Source organism: Thrips palmi, unplaced genomic scaffold (assembly GCF_012932325.1).
Source record: "Thrips palmi isolate BJ-2018 unplaced genomic scaffold, TpBJ-2018v1 HiC_scaffold_2, whole genome shotgun sequence".
Lineage (NCBI taxonomy): Eukaryota > Metazoa > Arthropoda > Insecta > Thysanoptera > Thripidae > Thrips > Thrips palmi.
This window is the reverse complement of record NW_023144629.1, coordinates 4,667,370-4,688,557: the sequence shown is the minus strand read 5'-3', so window position 1 is coordinate 4,688,557 and position 21,188 is coordinate 4,667,370. Positions and strand designations below refer to the sequence as shown.

At 42.1% G+C, this 21,188-nt stretch overlaps 4 protein-coding genes across 5 annotated transcripts; 2 read left to right on the top strand and 2 right to left on the bottom strand.

Annotated features, from left to right (window-relative positions):
* Positions 1–38: 38 nt before the first annotated feature.
* On the top strand, positions 39–9,341 carry LOC117646731 (O-phosphoseryl-tRNA(Sec) selenium transferase). The gene is made up of 11 exons (XM_034387876.1): positions 39–499; positions 736–899; positions 1,016–1,145; positions 1,221–1,364; positions 1,447–1,605; positions 1,700–2,086; positions 2,174–2,359; positions 2,434–2,574; positions 2,663–2,769; positions 2,862–3,203; positions 3,285–9,341. The coding sequence occupies exons 2-11, from the start codon at positions 786–788 to the stop codon at positions 3,393–3,395; spliced, it is 1,821 nt and encodes a 606-aa protein (XP_034243767.1). The 5' UTR covers positions 39–499; positions 736–785; the 3' UTR covers positions 3,396–9,341.
* Positions 9,342–9,429: 88 nt separating this feature from the next.
* On the bottom strand, positions 9,430–11,039 carry LOC117646737 (zinc finger protein 92 homolog). The gene is made up of 3 exons (XM_034387889.1): positions 10,702–11,039; positions 9,861–10,465; positions 9,430–9,760 (listed from the first exon to the last, which is right to left on the bottom strand). The coding sequence occupies exons 1-3, from the start codon at positions 10,777–10,779 to the stop codon at positions 9,601–9,603; spliced, it is 843 nt and encodes a 280-aa protein (XP_034243780.1). The 5' UTR covers positions 10,780–11,039; the 3' UTR covers positions 9,430–9,600.
* LOC117646730 (transforming growth factor-beta receptor-associated protein 1-like) lies at positions 10,303–15,959 on the top strand. Its single transcript, XM_034387875.1, has 17 exons — positions 10,303–10,441; positions 11,552–11,761; positions 11,995–12,047; positions 12,131–12,227; positions 12,332–12,511; positions 12,594–12,839; positions 12,930–13,090; positions 13,163–13,301; positions 13,388–13,622; positions 13,703–13,851; positions 13,932–14,200; positions 14,287–14,503; positions 14,591–14,803; positions 14,916–15,073; positions 15,159–15,321; positions 15,399–15,505; positions 15,589–15,959. Exons 2-17 carry the CDS (start codon positions 11,690–11,692, stop codon positions 15,743–15,745), a joined length of 2,616 nt encoding a protein of 871 aa, XP_034243766.1. The 5' UTR covers positions 10,303–10,441; positions 11,552–11,689; the 3' UTR covers positions 15,746–15,959.
* An 89-nt stretch (positions 15,960–16,048) lies between these two features.
* Positions 16,049–18,739, bottom strand: LOC117646732 (protein arginine N-methyltransferase 1). 2 transcript variants are annotated; one of them, XM_034387877.1, is made up of 8 exons: positions 18,721–18,739; positions 17,934–18,290; positions 17,692–17,840; positions 17,404–17,610; positions 17,118–17,305; positions 16,814–17,040; positions 16,344–16,709; positions 16,049–16,260 (listed from the first exon to the last, which is right to left on the bottom strand). In XM_034387877.1, exons 1-8 carry the CDS (start codon positions 18,737–18,739, stop codon positions 16,133–16,135), a joined length of 1,641 nt encoding a protein of 546 aa, XP_034243768.1. In that variant the 3' UTR covers positions 16,049–16,132. The 2 variants fall into 2 exon arrangements, with proteins under 2 accessions (XP_034243768.1, XP_034243769.1); XM_034387878.1 differs by lacking the exon at positions 18,721–18,739 and adding an exon at positions 18,392–18,537.
* Between the last annotated feature and the right edge of the window lie 2,449 nt (positions 18,740–21,188).

Sequence of the window (21,188 nt, the reverse complement as noted above, 5' to 3'; positions counted from 1 at the left end):
GAAAATCTCCGCCTATGACAGAAAATAGCTCATATTTTACTGTCATGAACGCGCTACCCTTATCATTTTAGTCGAAACGACATTTAAAACATTCCGAATTTTTACCCCCTTTAAGACGGCTCAATCTGGCAGCACTGCTCGTTTCCGAAAGGTTCTCCATTACCAGCCACCCACTTTCCTTCATGGCACAGCAGACGATATTTTGATATGAAACATTACAAAATGGATTGATTTTGTTGCCCAGTGGTGTTGTGTTGTTGTCTTGTGATTGTGTTTGCGCTTCGCTGCATCGCATCATTATCGTGTCAACTGTGACATTCTTGAGAAGACAAATGATGTTCGCTGTTCTTTGAACAGAGCCCAGATTCGCGCAGGATTTCCTCCAAAGCTTCTGCTCGTCTCGTCTGTGGGCCTAAAGCACGAAGACCCATTAAACCGCATCTTAAACTAGACCTGTGCCTCGTCTGCAATGATTTCAGTTGCCGTCAATGTGGAAACCGTAAGTGACCCATGTGAAGATTATTTCAAAGCAATGCAGTCGACGTGACATTTGTGACATAGCCTAGACTGCATCTAGGACATTTCCTTCTACCATTCTTTGTCATTTTTAAATTTAGCGCACAACTAAATTGGCAAGGTCTTGGTTAAATGAAACACATTTGTCTTGAAATTTGATGGTTGTATCCCAGTTTTTTGTATTGAGCTAGTATCTTATCTCCTCTCTCTCTTCCACAGTTCTTGACTAGAAGTTTGAATCGCGACAATTAAAATATACCCAGTTTGCCATGAACAGTCAAAGCTTCACATTAGCAGAGCGGTTAATACCGGCAACATATCTGCAACAAGCAGCTGCTTCAAAGAAAACTCGTGAGAACCTCATCAGACAACTCATTGAACAGGTGTGTATTTTCTGCCGTAAATATACTACAAGATTTTGGCACTGTTCAAAATGAGAATTAAGTGAACAAGCAATTTAAAATGTTGCTTATGATATCGTTCTGTTTTGTGTTTACAGAGAAAATGGCCGGAAGAAGGATGGGACGATGCAACAATAGAGTTGTTGTTAGCGGACTTAGCTCAAATGGACAGCAACAATTTCCCTGATAATTGTGGCATTGGGGAAAGAGAAGCAAGATTTGCATCAGGTTAGTTTGGGCATGCCAATTCTGTTGTATAACAATGGCTTTTTATTCAAAGCTAATTGGGTCTCTCTCTTTCAGCTTTGGTAGCACGGCGACATTACCGAATCGGTCATGGTATCGGCAGATCTGGTGATTTAGGGGAGGTTCAACCAAAGGCCGCAGGATCTAGTCTTATGATGAAGCTTGTCAATTCCTTGTTGCTGGACACAATTCGTTACATGGGTAATTGTTATAATCTTTCTCTCTGTTATGCAACTTTTTGTGTAGGAAACTATTTCTGAAGTAGAGCTTTTTTCCACTGTAGGTGTGAAGACAACAGCAGGATGTTTTATGGTACCAATGGCAACTGGCATGACTTTGGTATTATGTATGTTAACATTAAAGCAGGACCGTCCAGGAGCAAAGTTTGTGTTGTGGTCTCGCATAGATCAGAAGGCGTGCTTCAAATGTATTCTCACAGCAGGTAATGCTTGCTTAGCTGATACAACCATATGAATTAATTATATGAATTAATTATTAACACTTCATTATATTTTGTTTATGTCGTACATTTGCAGGTCTTCAACCAATTATCATAGAGACAGTAGCATCAGGAGATGAGTTGAAAACAGATTTAGCTGCAATGGAACACCAAATGTGCACAATAGGATCAGATAACATTGTTTGTGTACTAACAACAACAAGTTGTTTTGCTCCTCGTGTGTCTGATTCTCTGGAGCAAGTTGCAGTGCTTTGCCAACGGTTTAACATCCCTCATGTTATAAATAATGCATATGGCCTTCAAAGTTCTCGATGCATGCATTTAATTCAAGAGGCTGCAAGGAAAGGCCGAGTTGATGCTTTTGTACAGAGCACTGACAAGAACTTCATGGTTCCTGTAGGCGGTGCTATTGTCTCAGGTTTTGACAAGGGTCTTCTAGAACGCATAGCTAGAATTTATCCAGGTACCTTTGTCTATCTCTTTTCCAAAGTTTTGGTTTTTATCTGTTATGGTGCACAATGCGCAATGTCCCTCTTTTGTTTCATTGTAGGGAGAGCATCATCTAGCCCAGCGATAGATGTGTTTATCACTCTTCTGTCATTGGGAATCAGTGGATATAAGACTTTAGTCACACAGCGGAAGGAAATGTATAATTACTTGCGGGATGAACTTTCAAAAGTTGCTACAAAGCACGGTGAAAGACTCCTTGATACTAAAAACAATCCTATTTCCATGGGTAAGAACTGTTTGTGATAAAAAAATTTATTCTATTATTCTGGAGCCACCTGATAACTTTCTTTCTCTGTGAAGGCATGACCCTAAACTCATTGGTGACATCTGATCCAAAGTCTGTAACAATGCTGGGTTCTATGTTGTTTTTACGATGTGTGTCTGGCACCCGAGTGGTGTCCACAGTTGATTACAAAGAGGTTGCAGGGTACAAATTTGAAGGTATGGAATACAGTATTTGAGGATTAAAGAAGTCTTTGCCTGTGTTATTGATTTTAGTCTAGCCAGTATCTTCTTCTAATTTCCACAGGCTGGGGAGCTCACACAAGCAAGTACCCAGTCCCATACCTCACAGCAGCTGCTGCCATTGGAATGCAGAAGTCAGACGTGGATCAGTTCATCAGTCGTCTGGACAAAGTAAATTTCCCTGAAACACCTGTGTTTTATTCCATGATTAGTTGTTTTGTTTTGCCTTCTGTATTTCAAGGAGTTCTATTGTCATATTGCAGGTTATAAACAAGCTCAAAGGTCGCAGTGCTCCACAAACACCGACATCAGTGGAGGAGCTGGCCATGAGTGGGCGCCGTTCCAAGCGCTCCATGAATGGAGAAGTGAGCAGCAGCAGCGAACGGGGTGACAGGGAGAGGGACAGGGACCGAGACCGAGAGAGGGACCGAGATCGGGACCGGGAGCGCGACAGGCGATCCAATAGCAATAGAGGGGGGGGAGGAGGCAGTTCTCTGGATGGTGAGACGGGGAGCAGCAGGAGCAGAGAGGAGGTCAGAGCAGCCGCAGCACGGTCAAGAGGGACCTCAGGAGCGGCCGCAGCCTCACCTTCTCTTAATGGAGAGGTTCGTTTCTTCGATAAGATTTCCTAATGTACTTCTTCACTTTCAACTAAAAATTAATCTATTAAAATTTGTTTTACCTAGGTTAGTGTTAGTGGGAGCGGAAGTGGTGGTGATGTGCGAGCAGACATCAACTCACACAACAGCAGCAACAGCACCTCACTGGCCAGCAGCAAGGACAGTCTTCGCAAGTAGTGCATCATCATCATCAATGACCGGTGTACACAGAATTGTTGTTCAATTTTGTGTACTGCCTAGTGTGAACCTTTTAAGAGGACATAGTTAGAGAACCTTCTCATTTTGCATAAGTAGAGAAGTAGCCGTTTTACTTAAACATTCCATATCGGTGTAGGTGTGCTGGCCGAATCTAGTCAGGAATATTGAAATTATTCTTATTACAGAGAGTGCATCATGTGTTAATTCCATAGAAAAGAAAACTGTTCCTTTTAGCCTTATTGCAGATGAAGTTCATGCTGTTTAGTTTCTTGCCATTTAGTTACCTTAGTATGCTTTATTCAGCATATTAATGTTGTTCAGTTAAGGGAAAGAATGACGCAGAATAAAAGTAATTGTTACTGCTTTAAACAGTATGCATGCTTTTAATACTCATTCTAAGACGTGGAAATAAGGCATTCAGTGATTGAAAGTGTAGTTTTCCTTGGTTCAGTGTTGGGAAAATGATTTACAAAGTTTAAATTCAACAAAAGCAACATATTGCTGCTAAACTTATTGTCCATGGTTTTAACTTAGAGCACAAACAATTGAGTCTTCACTTGTAGGTCAGTGGCACCATTACTTACAATAACTTCTTAGAAGGGTTACAGAGGAGAAGTCTTTTTAGTGGAGTGAAATGTGGGTGGCTTGAAGCAGACTGAGATTGTCATGAACGTAGTGTCTCACAATTGCCTGCGGTGAAGGCACTGCAAGCTGTGCAAGCTGTTAACAATTTCCATAAAATTGAATAAGTCCCCATGTTAACTGTGGCTTAATCTGTAGTGTTGCTTTTGGACGAATCAAAAAAAGAAGTATCCACCTTAATTTTTTAGAACTACGAAAAGTAATTACCAGTATCCATTTACTGTAAAAGCAATGCTTCTGACAGCTTAGAATAATCTTTGGATAGTTGCAAGTTGAAACTTCTTTCTTTCACTCAATTTATTTCCCACAACACTCACCAATGTGACTCTTATTATGAGTATCTCCCTTGTATTTTATTTTTCATTTCACTTATATTTTTAAATCACTTATCTCTTCTTTTAGGCGCTCTATACTTGTGTCTTTGTCTTTCATGTGAATCTAAATGGCTAAGTATACCTCTTTACAATTGAAACGAACAAAGGTTAGGTACTCTTTGTTCTAGTACCTTTGTGACACATGATCTGAGGTTCACATTAGAGATTCTTTCTTTGTCTTCAGCATGTGAACTAATGTTTCTCTTAGAAGTGGCACAGATGCGTCCATGTACTTGGTTGCTCAATTTAGGTTTGTAATGAGTATATTTACTTTGGTTTAGTTGTTAAATTTTGGTGCCAGTGTTAATAATTGTTGTTAATGCATAACTAGTGAGTGGGAATGCATAAATTTATGTTAAGCGATTCCTCATCTTAATGCTTTAGTCATCATACAGTCTTAGACTATTCTCTTGCAGTTTTGGAATACTCCCATCGTTATACCATTTCTTTAACCTTTCATTTGATTTTTTGTCTGTGTTAGGTATTTCTTGCCAACATTTCCATTTTGTTAAAAGTTTCAAAGCCCTGTTTTATGCAAAGAAGTCATGCTGATTCGAGCTCAAAGGGACCACGATGGAGTGTTCAAATTAGTTGTATAGGAGATTTGTAATTGAGGTGTATAGTTTCATTTCATTCATTGTTAATATCCACTTAACATCAATGATCTGGTTTATTTAATGGCTAATTCTTCAACAAAATGTTGAGCTCCAGCTCACAGATTTTTTGTTATTTGCTTTTTTACTGTTTTTAGTTCATACCATGCCAGTATTCTTTCCAGTTAATACAGTTTTTTTTCATCTTTTTGTGGAACATTGCTGGAGGGGGAATTTAGTTACCATATCTTGAATTTCCATTTATTTTATTTTCTTTTGTGCACATTTTCCATATTGGTCAGTATTATTAAGCCTTACTTGTTTTTTTGTTTAAAATGGAACGTTTTTTTTTTTTGCTGGCCGTCAATGTGTTATCTTTAGAGTCCATATCTTGTGATAGGTGAGATCTCAATGTCAGATGTTTTAGTTGGGCATCTGCTTTCGATCTGTCTCAACTAAGTTGTGATAATATAACAGGTTCATCTCTCTTTTGCCAATCTGCAAATGCTTGAATGGAATGCAAGTCTAAGATTTAAATAGATACCACACTCAGACATGTACAATGGCAACCTATGCATTCAATGTATAATTTGTACCATCATTAGTGTCTTCCATAGTTGCCCCCATGCAGATCATTTGGCTGATTATTGTCTCTTGTTCGAGCATTTCAGATTGTCCTTTGAGAAAACACCATTTGATTAATGGAAACTTAGCTATTATTCTTCATCACGAACATTTTGTTTATGTTGTTGCTTCCATGTTTTAGTCTGTGGAAGCCATACCACTCTGAAATCAAACTGTTGTATCAATATTTTACATGATTTTTTTTTTTGTTATTGGGAACATGTTGCTATTGCTTGCATGGTATTCATGCTATTGCTTGTTATTTTTTACTCTCTCTCTCTCTTGTTAGGAACATTTTCTAGTCATGTTATTGGTCTATTTTATCTATGGAAGTCATTAATTACCTTGAGATGTGAATTGTAAGGAAACATCTTTTTTCCCTATTTTATGTTATTGATTATGGTTTTTCAGTATCTGATCAAACTTAAACACAACCATTTGTTTGCATGGTTTCAGGCATGCAAACCCTTGGCTTTTTAAATAGGGAACATTTATGTAAGACATATTCCATCCACTTTTGTCCATCCATAGGACACATGCATAGAAGTTTCATTTTGTTTCTTGCTACTCTTGTTTCACCTTCTGTGGTGTCCCATTCATTTTCTTGCCTCCCCCGTCACCTTATAAAAAACACCCCAAAAAAATGCAAACAAAAGAAAGTCTTCTTCTTTTTTTTTGCCTTTGTAAAACTTAATTTCACTGCTCTTCTATTTCCTTCACTTCTCTCTACATTTGCTTTACTTTTCCCCCCACCCCCTCCCTATGTGTAAGAGAAAGTTGTTTTTATTTTCCTCTCGCTTTGTGTACCATTTTTATCACAACTTTATTAACATTGTAGATCATTGGCTGACAGCAGCAACAAATACTGCTGTTACCACCCTCTGATCTCACTAGACACATATTCCTTCTGTTTGGTATAAGTTTAGGTATAGGAACTCATACTTACATTTCTAAAAGCCTGTTACTTATTTTGATGTTTGACAAGACAGTAGAATGATACCCATCATGGAGCAACAAGCAATGTTCAAAACATAACAGTGTTTTGATTTAATTATTTAATTTTGCAGATTTTTCTACCACCGTTTTGTCATGTGTGTGTATGTGAGTATGTTGACTGTGAAAGTGTAATTTATTTTTGAAACTCTGTTTGCTTTAATCTTCAATGACTTCTTATGTGTGCTCCACTTGGTCAGCAGAAACCCTAAAAACTAGAAAACAAGAAAAGGAAAAAAAAAGTTGATAGCTCATTTCTGGTAATTCTTGCCTTCCATTAATGAATAAGTGATTATTTGTGACCTTCAGATTGTTTTTGGCTAAATCTTATGAACCCCCAAAATTTACTGCAGATTAGATTAGCGTGTCTTTTTACATACAACTATCTTCTGCATAGATTAGAGCTTGTAAGTGTCACCAATATTAATTTTAGCATTTTTACTGTATCCATAAACATACAAAGAAGTTCCTCTGAAATTTTTAAGCAGTTTGTAAATGGAGTGTGCTTCTGAACCTCTATGACTTGCTTCTGTGGGTATAATATTTTAAATGGAGTCAGGAGCAGGATTCCATTCAAGAGTGAACAACTTTTTTTACTTATGCGTTTTGCTACTGCAAAATTGCATTAAACAAATATTGCTTGTCAGGAATACCTTGTTCCTGTTAAACTTAAGATCAAAAATTTGTTGTTGTTTGCTGTATTCTTGTAACACTTTTCCTGGACATGAGCAATAACATGAAAAAATTCAATGTTCAGAGATTTGTGTAGGTTTTCCTGGTATTTAGTAACAATAAGGAGGTAAAATAAAAGAGAGGGAACTTTGTAAGTTTTGCACAATTGAAGACATCATACGAAGACTGATTGGTTCAAAGGGGTAACATGATGTTTTAATACCTAGAAATTTCACTGATATGCTATGCATTACATTGCATGTATCAGTATAAATATTTGTGATCATTAGTCCTCATTCCTGATGTTATTGTACAATAAACTGTGCAAGTGTTTGTCAAGCACAGGATGGTACGTGGCATTACTATTGATATTATTAGGTGTTATTAATTTTGTTGCTGCTGTGAGTGTTATGTGAGCGACTGTAGGGGTTTGAAATATTGTTAATCCATATGTATTTTAATCCTTTAATTATTTCTTCTTTGCTGACATGCTACATGCTTCTCATATGAATCCAGCATTTTGATCTTTTACATAGATTTATTGTTAGTGGGAGATTTGGTGATATCATGTCTCACTCTCCGGCCTCCACGACTACGTGTGTCACAATTAGTTTGAACAGGGTTTCCTTTAATTGTAGGAACCCATCTTAGTTTGATAATGGACAACATTTTCTATTACGTTCCTCATTAACCACAATAACCCTTTAAATTGGTAAATTCAAAATAAAAGTGACCTTTGAGGTTTCATTATGCATAGGATAATAGAGCACAAGCATTCTCATAGTATCATGGGGAATCCACCATTGTTGTTTCAATGTTTTTACTTTAATCACTTGTTTCAAACCTGAAAGATTTCAAGTCAATCACTGGGCTCAAGGAAATTGTGGTCATGAAAGACAGATGTGGATGTGGTACTTGTTCTTTATTCCATTCTCTCTCTCTCTCTGATCCTCTCCACTTCACTTTTTGTGATGACTTGACTTCTCACTTTTAACATTATTCAGTTAGGGCTAGTATACTGATGCTTTGTTACGTTTTCCTAACACAAATGTTGTGACTATGTTTATTTTATAAGCACAATAGTTCCCTAGTTCATTAATTTTTGATTTTGTTGTAGATTGTTAACTATTGAATTTTTGAACTTGTTTAGTTTTTGTCTGTTGAAAGGGGTTCATGTTCTTGTTGATTTAAATGAGAGGTCTAGGGTAATGCCACATGTAAAAAAGACAGCAAGTATTAGTGGCTAGGTGCAGATTGAAGTTCAAGTGAAGTGCCCTCCTGTGAACCGTGACAGTTATTTGCCTGGTGCAAGTGATAAGATTTTACTAGATTATTCTTCATTTCTATTGTTGTGGAACTTCATTGCCCGTTTCCTTTTTTGGGCCAGCATTAAAGTATTTTTTAGTGTTCTTAAAGGCAATGACGCAATTGTTATAACCTAATATGTAAGAGAGATTCAACCATTGTAGGCATTCTACATAATTATGCCTGAAATAGAGCTAGGTATAAGTGCTTTCTTGCCAGTTTTATAAGTTACCTTGCTGCTGACCTTGCAGAAGAACACCCCAAGGCCTTTGGAGCGTTTATTAACTGTCACAAATTAATCTGGAATCCTTAACTTTTCCCCACTTTGGTTTGCTAATAAACCAGAACCTCAACCTTGGTGGGATCATGGTTTCTTGAAAACTTGGATTGTCAGATCAAGTTTTTATTTTGTTCCCCTCCCTAGCATATACTAACCTACCTCTTGTCTGCTTACTGTATGTGCAAGCTTCACTTTTCTTACTGTAGAATTCACTGAATTCTTAACTTATGCAACAGTCACTAGTGAAAATGAGGAAGCATAGCAGTGCACCTGAAGTTAGGTGAATGTATGATTCATGCCTACAGTCATTATACTTTCACAATCGATATTGATCTATTCTGATATCATTGGTAAGCCACTTAGAACGTATTTTATGAGCAAGATCTTAACTGTAAATAAAATTTCCGCCCTGTAGTAAAATTGGTACTTACAAGAAAGAAAATTTGTTTCTTCATTCATATTTTTTTAAATCTTTCACATATACAATTTCTACATAAATTTTTGATGTGCATTAGAAATATACTAAGACCTATGAGAAAACAACTTTAATACTATGACTTCATGAGACTAAAATCAACAACATAAAGCAACAAAACTTCTTCAAAAAAATTATTACAGTACAGAAATTACAAAATAACAAACTAAAAGCAATGACTCATGCACAATTAGAGAAATTTCAAGCACGAACAGCTACAGAACATTTACTGTGGGTGTCTTTTTATAGTGTGCCGACTAAGATTGGAACGCAGCTTGAATGTGCTTGAGCACATGTCGCAGGAAAATGGGCGCTCATCAGAGTGGCACCTTTGATGGTTGGCTAATCCTGTCGCTGACTGGAACACCTTGGAACAGGTGCCACACCTGCAGGCAAAACAGAAGACGAAATGAATGAGAGACCGCTCATGCAGAGCAGCGAGCGAGAGCGATGGACCAAGGCTGGACTTCCCCCGACGTGACTCACCTGTACTCGGGGCTGGGGCCGCTGGGGCCGGGGGCGCGGGCCCTCGGCGCGCTGCGCACAGTGGGCTGGGCAGGCTGGCCGTGCACGGCGCGGGTGTGGGTCTTGACGTGCACCTTGAGCGAGAAGTGCCTCTGGCAGCCAGAGTGCAGGCAGGGGTGCGGCCGGTCGCTGGTGTGCGTCAGGTGGTGCTGGTCCAGCAGCTCGGCCTGCGCGAAGGCGGCCATGCACTCGGGGCACTGGTAGGGCTGCAGGGGGTGCCACTGCAGGCGGTGCAGCAGCAGCTCATTGCGCGTGGGGAACAGGTCGCTGCAGTTGGAGCACACCAAGACCGTGTGCAAGAACTCCTCGTCGTCCACGTCGTCGGAACCCCGGCGACGCACCACGCGCGCCTGTTGCGGCAGCTGGGCCTGCGCCGCCTGCGCCACCCTCCGGGAGAGCTTGCGAGTCTTGAACGCCGCGGCCGGGGCGGCCGGGACAGCCGGGGCCGAGGCCGATGCCAAGGCCACCACCTCGACGACTACGACGTCATCGTCATCGCCGTCATCGTCTGCACCAGCCGCACCACCACTGTTATTGTTGAGGTAGTCTGTTTTCCTTCTGACAGCCTGCAAAATGGAAGGCGAAAGACGATGCATCAGGTCGCTCAGAGAGTCGGATAAGTTTGTTGTTTATTAGGGGGTAGCGATTTCGCCATGTCTAGCCATAATTGCATTCTTTGAGAAGCGGTTGAGGTTGGATCAGTGGTAAACAGGTGCAAACCCAAGATAAACTTGACATTTGGAGACTTGAACGGAGCACCGCCCGCGCCCGTTCATTCCACTTAAGTAATGATGTAACTCACCGTCGTCAGATCTTTGACACTAGCCCACGCTGCAGCCAAGTTGGTTGGCGCCAAAGCGTCGGGCTCTTTCGGGAGCATGGTAATAAGTTGGCAAAATCGTAGCGTCCGATCCTCCAAAGATCCTCCACAAGCGAATGGGTCAGGGCGGGGCTGACGAGACGAAGACGAGGACCTATCGACGTGACGGTGCTGGACTCAATGACAACACGTGCGTTGTCGGCGTTGGTGTCAGAAAGAACCCACGCGATGACAGCAGACGATGCGCCGGCTGCCCGTTCGTACCTGTTCGGACTTGTTCGGTGCAGTTCCGGGAAAGGAAGTGAAGTGCGACAAACGATTTTGCAGTGCTCTGGTTCCGGTTGGTTCCGGTACGAACCAAGGCAATCAACGTCAAAGAGTCGACTATTTTTTTTTTTTCAGTACAATAAACATAGAAGTTCTTACTTATTTTATTTTTTGACTGTCATTCCCATAAATGGCGGATGGAAAACAGAGTTATGCAAAAATTCGAAAATGCGCGCTAAAAACAAACCGGGGGACACAGTTCATACACATCTGCACTTTGTCCAACATCTGATAAAATAAGCCCAATAAATCAATGGAAACTTTTTCCAGTAAAAAGGATGAAACACATTCAAATTTTAGAGGGTTTGTGAAAAAACAATAACAAACAAATTTAAAGAGGGTTACGAACATGGCAAAACGTAACGTGTCCTATTTATGGCTGTGCAAGTTGGTAGCAAAATTCCTGGTCAGTTGCAGGCCGGATGTTGTTTTTCTGCTCAGATCACTGTCTGTCGTCTACAACCTGTTTACTGAAATGTTCATTAATTGTTTACTTTGTTTATAGCTGTGGATGAGGCAAGATATTCCTTATTCCTGATGGCGTTTCGTTGAAACAGCTCTTTGCCAATATCCACGAGTGTTGTCTAAGATTTGTACGTCATCAAAACATTAGCTGTCATTTTTGTCTGTCAACTCAGCTAAGATGAGTGTCAAAGCATATGAATTAGTCCCATCAATATCTAAATTCGCGTCACCTGGTGATAAAAATGCGAAGGTAAGATCTTCGACCCTGTAGCCACTATTGCTGAAATTTTTTCTCTCTTCCTGCCTTATTGGTTCTTATGTCAATTTTAACTCATCCCCAACGTTAGGTTAGACCTCATCCCAAGTGTCAATATTATTAGCTTTTGTCGTCATTTCGAGTATTCTTTCCAGCAACATTATTGTGTTTTAATCTGTTAAGAAAAACTGTTAACGATTCTTTTCTTCTGTATCACACATCTTTAGATTGACTGCATAGAGTGTTGCGGAAGATACATTTTCATTGGAACAAGTGATGGGTAAGCCGTATTAATTATTATTATTATTTTTATTGGAGCAATCATGATTAACTTCTATAATCCTATCTTGCATAATATTGCAGCTACATTTTGAAGTATATTGTTCAAGAAACAGGAGTTAAGCACGATTCTGATTCACCATTTTTGTACCAGAAAGAGGGGCAGCATGCTTTTGACTCTGTGAGTTTTTGAATTTAGTCAGAGCCCTTCCAGTCTTCTGTCATAAATGTACCATACGTTTTTAAAAAAAATTGTTGTTTTAAATAATTTTTAAATTTTGACAGAAAAAGCCGGTACGCATCATGAAAGCAGCCTCAGCATTAGAAAAGCTAATAGTACTGTGTGATACTGTTCTATTCGTCCTGAGCCTAAACAGTCTTGAGGAAACTGGAACCAAATTAAAAAACATTCAAACATTCTGTGTCAATGAAAATCCAACAACTTCTGATCCCTTCCTTGTGCAGGTACTGTCTCTTTTCTTCAGTTGCCCTCTCAGGTTTTTGTAAAACATGACCAATGTGTTCGTGGTGACCATTTCTTTTGTAGATTTGTGTTGCCCCTGTGTCCAAAAGTCAGGTTGCGGTATACAACGTTACTATTGAAGACAAACTTGTTCAGACGACATCCTACAGTCTACCAGAGCCTGCAAAAAGCCTTGGTGCTGACTGTAGCGTAATATGCGCTGCCCTTCGGTCGAAGTATGTTATTGTTGACTGTGATCTGGGCTTGGTGCAGGATCTGTTTCCATTTGACAAAGATGGGTTTGCTTCCTTTATTTGTAGGGTGGCAAAGGCAAGTTTCAATCTTTCTTTACCCTACCATCCAAATTCTGTTGTCTATATTATTTTTTTTAACAGAGCTATCTCTATGTTTTCTGAACAGGAGGAATTTTTGGTCAGTGGTCCAGATGGCCTGGGGATCTTTGTATGTTCTGGTGGTACCTCAACCCGACCTCCTTTGCAGTGGTCGTACCCTTTGACCTCACTTGCTTTCCATCATCCGTACATATTAGGAGTTAGCAATGAAATCATCATGATTCATAGGTACATTGATATGATTGATTTGTTGAGAGTCAGAAAACTTTGAACAATAATCTTGGTTTTTTTCTCATATAGTATTGTAGATCAGCAGCAAAAGCAGGCTATTCCATTTGTTGGTGGACAGATAATTGGAAATTATGATGGACATATATATGTTTGCTCTCCGAATGAGTTGAATGCATTGGTGCCTATTCCATGGGAGAAACAGGTTGAAGTGAGTGTTAAAATCCTTAAGTCACTGTTTTTGTTTCACTCATTGAGTATTGTTGTCTTCAATTTTTTTTTTTTTTTGTCTGGTAGGTGCTATTGTTGGATGAACACGTGGAGGAAGCTCTTGCTCTCCTTGAGAAAATGGGTCCTCACAACCGCTCGGTGGGTCATGTCGATCCTCTGAAGAGGCGATTCAAGCAGCAAGCAGCTTTCATTTATTTTGCTCGTTCTGAGCTTGAGGTTGCCTTGGACCTATTTTTGGACTCAGAAGTTGATGAAAGGGAACTGATATCTCTCTTCCCTGGCCTACTACCTTCATCAACCTGTCAGTTTTATTTCCATTCTTACAAAAAAGAAATTAAAAGTTGCTTAAAACATTTGGTAAATTTTTGCTTTGAATTCCAGCTTTTGTGCGTGCAGTCCCACCTCTCCACAGTATTGCTGACATTTCTCAACTTTATCACGGTGATGGGGGGAAAATTCAGGAGGCTAAACAATTTCTGCTTCATTTCTTGCAAATGGCCCATGATTCTAGGAAGAGTTTGTTCCCATTGGTAAGTTTAATTTCCCTCAAACATTTACATTCTGACATTTCTCTTTTAAAAGTGAATTAATACTTTGTCTTTTTCAACAGGAAATTGATACGGCTTTGGTAAAATTGTACGCTGAGCTTGGTCAGAATAAAGAACTGGAAGCGTTATTGGAATCCAACCGTTTCAAGGGTGACTTTCAATGCTGCAACTCATGGCTAAAATCAAAATCTCTTCACCATGCTAGAGCTTTACTTATGCTGCAAAATGGGAAACAATCAGAGGCTCTATCCCTTTGGTGCCAATTGATATCAGGAGAAGTATTGGACTCCAATTTCAAAGGAGTGAGCTATTTTGCACAGATTTTGAAAAAGTAAGTGGAAATGCTGTGGCTCTGCACTGTGTTGATTGATTTTGTTCATTAAACTTGCATTGAAAATCGATCCATTTTATTTTCAGTATGGGCAATCCAGATCTTCTGTGGCAGTATGCAGATTTGGTTTTGGACTCCAATGAAGAAGAAGGGGTTGAATTATTTTTGCAGGATGCCAATGATCATTCAAAAGGTCCTGTTTCCATGAATCTGGATCCCAACACTGTAGCTAACTACCTTCAACGTTATCCAAACTCACTTATTTTGTACCTAGAACATCTGATCAATGATGGGGGAAATGAAGTATGTGCTCATCTTTGAACCACTCTGATGATAAAAATAATATCTGAATAGAATCTTGATCACATTTCATGTTCTGTTAATTCATAGGAAGAAAAGTTCCACACGCAGTTGGCTGTTCAGTATGTTGACCGGATATCAAAGCTGAAGACTTCCGGGATTGACAATCAAAGAGAATTGGATGAAAATATATTGAGGCTCAGGAAATTTCTAATTGGATCATCCCAATACCGAGCTCAGTTTCTACTACCAAAAGTTCGAGATCTAGGTTTGGATCAAGAGGTTGCTCTCCTGTATGGAAAAGTGAGTAAAACAAAGTTCACCCATTCAAGAAATTTTTCAATTATACTTTCATGGCACTTTTTCTGTCTTTGTTTTGCCTCACTATCCATTGAGTGTCTTTCCTTTCAAATAGATGGGTGACCACGACAAGGCTCTGAGCATACTAGTCAGACAACTGAGGGACTTCAAAGCCGCCGAAGAATACTGTCTTATCAATGGTGGCAAGAACAGCAATGCTCCTAATTTATTATTGAACACTCTTCTCGCAATATATCTTGATCCAAAGCTCAGGTAAGGCCTCAAGTTATGATTGAAGCTTATTTTGTCATTCCAATGGATTCAAGCTTAACTTTACGCTCTTCTGTTCTATTTCCAGTGGAGTTCAGGGAGATGATTACCTTGAACCAGCTCTTGAATTACTAAATAAACATGCATCTCAATTGGACCCCATTAAAGCAATTGAGATAATACCTGATCAGTGGTCAGTTAGTATCTTGGAATCCTTCTTACAAGGTGCTCTCCGGTCATCGATGACCAAGGTATAGTTAAGTTTTCTGCTAAATTATTTTTTTGTGAAAATACATTTATTACCTCATCTCCCTTTGCTCGTTTTCAGTTTCGAATCAACAAAATGGAAAAATCTTTGGCCAAAGCAGACAGTATTCAAAAGACAGTTTCTTTATATGATTTAGAAAGACATTCCCTTAAGTTGATGGATTCAAAGTAAGTGGCTCAGAGAAGGCTGTTATTTCTTCTCCAGTGGACAGCGGACAGCTTTGACTAAACGACCTCTCCTACTGTTTCAGTTATTGCTGTGTCTGCAAGAAGCCTTTTACTGATATGAAGTTTGCACGGTACCCAAATGACGTAGTGACACATGTTGAATGCGGGCGTTTAGCCAATGTGTGTCCTTTAACTGGAAGGTGTTTCTCTTTACTAAATGATACTCAATCAAGAAGGTGATTCCATCTGCTCGTCATTCCTCCAGTTACAAGTTTAAGGTTTTTGTTTTCGACATATTATTTTGTAAACAAATATTTGAGTGTTGAGCCTATTGTCACAAGGTGGCACTGTGATCATCTAGTCTTTGTTTAATCGGTTATCGTTTATAATTATTATTGTAGAATATGTTATCTGCCTCACTATTTAAGAATACAGCTTTTACAGCATTAGAGAATTCTCCTCTTTATTTGCCCTTCTCCTGCTGTGCACACTTAACAGTATGCTGAGATTTTCCACAGGTATATAAATTTTTAACACAGTAACTATCCATATTAAATTTCATTTATTTATATTCAAATTTTAAAATGCATTTAGGACAATAACAAAGAATGTGCTTGAAATTGGTTATTAGTCTGACCCAGAGCCACTGGCCATGTAATAATTATGCTTTGTACCAGACAAAGTTATGCATATGTGAAGTGATCTAATCTCTTTATGGTGGCGCTGGCATAATAAGTGTCCTTCAAGTACATCACCTGAAATGAAGAAAAAAAAAATCAGTATCCACTTAAGCCTGGTAAACTTAAAAAAAAAACAAAATAACCAACATTAATCTTACCTTTCTTAACAGAAATGGGATCTTTAAGGTAGAAGATGGTCTGTTTCCAATGAGTAGGCTCGCCATGAGGACCTGTAGTAAAAGACACATTTTCTTCTGGCAGGTCAAAGAATGTATCAAAATAACCAGCTAATGCTGTTATCGATGTGTCACGTAATGCCTCTAGCTTGAAAGGACTGGAAATATGGGAGTAGTCTCTTGTGGAACAAGTCATAAGATCGAGCTCAACCAAAGTGTGTGATGAGGTTGCAATGGCACTCTTAGGGACAACTTCGACAAAGGGTTCCTTAAGAACTTCTGCGGCTAGGGTGCTCATTCGGAATCCATATACATTATCCCAAAATTTAACCACTTCACTGTGGCGCCCTAAAAAAAAAAATTGTTAAGAAAATCACTTTGCAAACAATGTATGAATTAATCAACTCTAAAAGATACAGAAATGTACCACATGCATTAACGAGGGAAATTACCTGCATCATCAATGCCAACGAGATGCATTGTACATCGATTCGGCAAGAGAAAACCACCTTCAGCTAAATGTTTGTCACGGGCATACATTACACTGTCTAACATTCCTTCAAATAATAAAAAGTATCCCATCCATTCCGAAACAATTAAATCCACTTTTTCAGTTGGAATGACTGTGTCTTCTAAACGTCCCTTCACAAGCGTCACTTGAGATTCAAGGCCATTCTCCCTGGAGAAACAGAAGAAACAGTTAGAGCGACTTCATTTAAGCAAAAAGGCATTGGATTTTAGAGACTTAAATCATACCTCACAATATCCATAGCATTGTATATTATGTCCGACTGATCAATGCCTATCACTTTTTGGGCTCCAGCTTTAGCTGCAAACATGGACAAGATACTGGAGCCACAACCTAAATCTAAAATTACTTTGCCTTTTATCACAGAGGAATTTTTCAGCAATGCATCACGATAACTGGAGGTTCTCACAACATCCTGAAAATTTCAGAACAGAGAAAAAAATTGAATGGAACTGTAAGTACAGGATTCCATAGACAGATTAAGATTTCATCTTATTAAGAGCAATGACTCACCGACAACATTTCAAGATGTATACTAAAATGAGCATATGAATCAAAATAACTTTGGTCTTCACTCAAAGTTAAACAGGCTACTTTACGGTCAACTGGTTTATCACATATGCTGTTTGAACTACTTCCTTCAACCAGCTCTTGGGTTAGGGTACGCATGCGCTTCATGTCTTCAGCTGCTGCTTCCAAAAGAGAGTTTTTCACTCGAACCTAACAAAAATATATTTTAAAAATTAATTGAGTTACGAAGTAAGAATGGAATGATATTCACATAACAGAAATCCAAAGTACCTCAACTGAGAGTGCTTGAATTCTTTTTTGAAGTTCAGCAAAATGTTGTTCAGAAAGGGTTACAATACCATTTTCCGCATTGGCCAGAAATCCACCACTTCCATCACCAGAACTCATGTTAGGAAGTGGGGTTTCAATATCATCAAAATCTAAGGAGAAAAATAATGAGTGAAGAAATAATTCACACAACCAAGGTGAAAAAACATAAAATAAATAAAGAAGATCGACTAATAAATTCTTACCATACATAAGCCAGGGGTCATCCTCTAGAGTAGGTTTCATATACTTATCGTCATTCCACAGCGGTTTCTGGACAGTCATTAATTCTTTGACATCCATTGGGTGCAATCTCAGAAAGTTTATCATTTTAATGAATGAAAAACAATCCATATCCAATCGCATCTTGAGACCAGGAAGGTCAAAACTATGGTCTTTACTAGCATGCTCCAAGGCATCTTCAACAATTGTAAAGACTTTTGTGCAAAACAAACACTTTGTCAATTGGTTACTTGGAACGTCAGTTTCATCCCAAGCATCAGAGTTGTCATCATCTTCACTGTCTGCAGTATCCATCTTGTTCGGGCATAAATCAGGGATGTCTGCAACATAAAGGTGTTAAAATAAGCACATAAAAATTTAAAAGGTACAATTTTGATTCAAGCGCTCAAGAGAACAATGTGTATTGAAGTAATCCTCATACAATTAACTAATAAACGCAGTAAGCAGAGAACGTAAACAACGACACAAGCTGTTTCAAATGAAATGAACAGTAGGCCGTGACGATTATTTATTAGCTTCGTAAATCTTCATTCTCTGTGGTCAAAAAGTCACACAAAGTTGCTTCCTAACCTAGCACACTGAAACTAATGTCACACCAGACAGATAGAGAAACGACCGGGACAACCGTGTCAGGGGGTTGACATGATTTTCACGTCCTGGTGGGCGAGTAAAGTAAAGTGTAGGGTCCAGAAGGGACGAGTGGACGAAAACAAGGGATATAAACACACGTGCCAGGCGCACCGTGCTTACTTTCGTCGGCACAGTCCATTGTGAGGGGTCCGCGGTGGTGTCAGCAGCAAGGCAGGAGGTGCAGTGCTTTGGTCGTGAAACGCAACCGATGTCGACGGTCCGTTTTGGTGGTTTAAACAATTTGTTACACTTGTTGTGCTTATCAGCGGCACATAAACAACATGTTTCGTACGCACGTTGTGCCGACGACAGGGGAGAGGGGGGGGAGGGGGGCCTACAGAAGCAAAAGGCGGTGCTCCAGTGTAGCAAACCTGCCGCGCCAAAGACACTCAGCTGTTTCAATAATTCAGTGCTCGGGTCGCAAGGCCCAAAGCTCCTTGATCGTTCACCCAATGAGAGCTAAAGTTCGACTGCTCGAGAGGATGACGGGTCTTCGGCTTCAGCTGAGCTTCCCTGGTGACCGCGGCCTCCGGAACCAGTGTGTGACCCGGCAAGACGCGCACCGTTCAAGCGATGCCGCGCTTGGGACAGCGCAAGGCGTGTTGCGTGTCGCTGTCTCTCTCGCACTCGTGGGGCTCTCCATAAGGGCGTGCGAGAGACAGAGAGACAAGCCGCTCTTCTGAACCGCTCGGCAGAGCGAGCCGGTGGCGGTTCCTTCGCACCTTGGCAGTGCCTTGCAGTGGGGCTTCCCCCGAGCGGTTGGCCGCTACCAGACGACGCGACGCTCGGCGACGCGAAACGCAGCGACGTCGGGCATCGCGGCCTTGAGCGCCTCTAGCTGGCGGCGCCACGGCGCCACTGCACCGCGAGAGGGAAATGCGGGAGATGGGTGTGACGCGGCGGCCGGACCAGGGCAGGGGGAGCCAAGGGACCGCCCGTGTCGACTTTCCCTGCATTCCTGCTTGAGTCATCACTCATTGGAGGAGCCGGGGCGCTGCCTGGGCGCTGCGCTCCGCCTGGCCGTGCGGCCCGCGTACCCGCGCCGCCGCTGCACCACTTCCGGGCATTTAACTACCGTAATCCCGCATGAGACTCATGAGACTGACGGCGTCCTCGTCGTCCTGGACGTCGCACTGCTTGCTCGGGGTGCTCACCGCCTCCTTAAGCACCCGAAGCGCCACATCGGCGGCGTCGGCGCGCCTCGCGAGGTTCGCGCTGCGAATATGCAAATGAGGGAATTTAGTGACGCCTTTCTCCTGCGGCCTGCCCGGCCTGCCGCGTGCATCCGCCTGGCTGCGTCCTGCACGTCCTGCGCCGCGCCGCAGCCTCCCGCCTGCTCTTCCCTTCCGCTGCTTCCGCGTGCCAAGTCCCAGGTTGCTGCGCTGGGTGCGCCGCGCCTCGCCGCGCCGCGCCCGGTCAACACCACCAGCCTCACCAACCTGCTCGACCCAGTTTGGCACGCGGTGGGCGAGGAGCTCCCCGCGGAGGACAGCGACGGCCAGCCCGACGCGTCCGACGCGACGGGCGGAGGCGGTGCGGAGAAAAGCGGCTGTCCGCGCCTCTAGAGGGCCGTGACACACTGTGACACAGGGGAAGGGGGACGGGATCGCCAATAGCACGCCGTCGCGTCGTCGCGCCGTCACCTCGCGCAATGACCCCTAGCGGTTCCAGCGATCAAGGGCAAGGTGCAAGGGGTGGGTCACGTCAAGACCCCGCCTACACCATCGGCTGCACACTGATTCCCAGAGTCGTTTTCGTCGCCCTGTCTTCTCTCTCTCGCTCTCATAGGGCGTCCCCCGTGTGGGTGCGACAGAGACAGAGACTCTCGGAATCAGTCTGCCGCTCCAATTCCGACCGGCGCGCGGGAGTGCACCGAGGACGGAAAGAAGCGGCCGCTGCATTTTGGCGCATCGCCTCTCGGCCTCTCCGGCAAGGCGAAGCAGTGCTTCGGCCAGGGCGGCACGACGTGGCACGACACTGTGGCCGGAGTCACGCCGAGCTCGCAATCCGCCCCGCGATCGCGGCGAGTGCCGAGCGGGTCGAACAGTACGCCATCGTCTACCACGGCGCGGACGCCGCCAGGACACACGGCACCGGTCCCGGCCGTCCAGGCTGGACGCAGGCATGGCGCAGGCATGGCGCAGGAATCCAGACAAAAGGAGAACCACTCGAAAGGGACCGCAGACTTCCAGAAGGAGGAGAGGGCAAAAAGGGTTAGGCCACGTCATAACGGGACTGACGAGGGTTGCGTGGAATCGAGGTCCTGCAGGGCCTGTCGAAAGATCGCTTTGTCGCTCTGTCTCTCTCGCACGCTCACGTCACGGAGAGCCCCATGAGTGCGAGAGAGACAGAGTGAAGGGCGCGCTGGGCGCCCTACCGAGAATCCCCGGCGGTCCTGCGGTCCTTCCCGTGTTACCTGCCGAAAGAGAGGGAACGGGAAAGAAAAGGGGTGCGGCTTGGCCGGGCGCACCTCCCCAGCAGACTCATTCCGAGAGTCGTTTTCGTCGCTCTGTCTCGCTCGCACCTGCACGTAACGCCTAATGAGTGCGATCGAAACAGAGCGACGAAACTACTGAGGGCACCCGCGC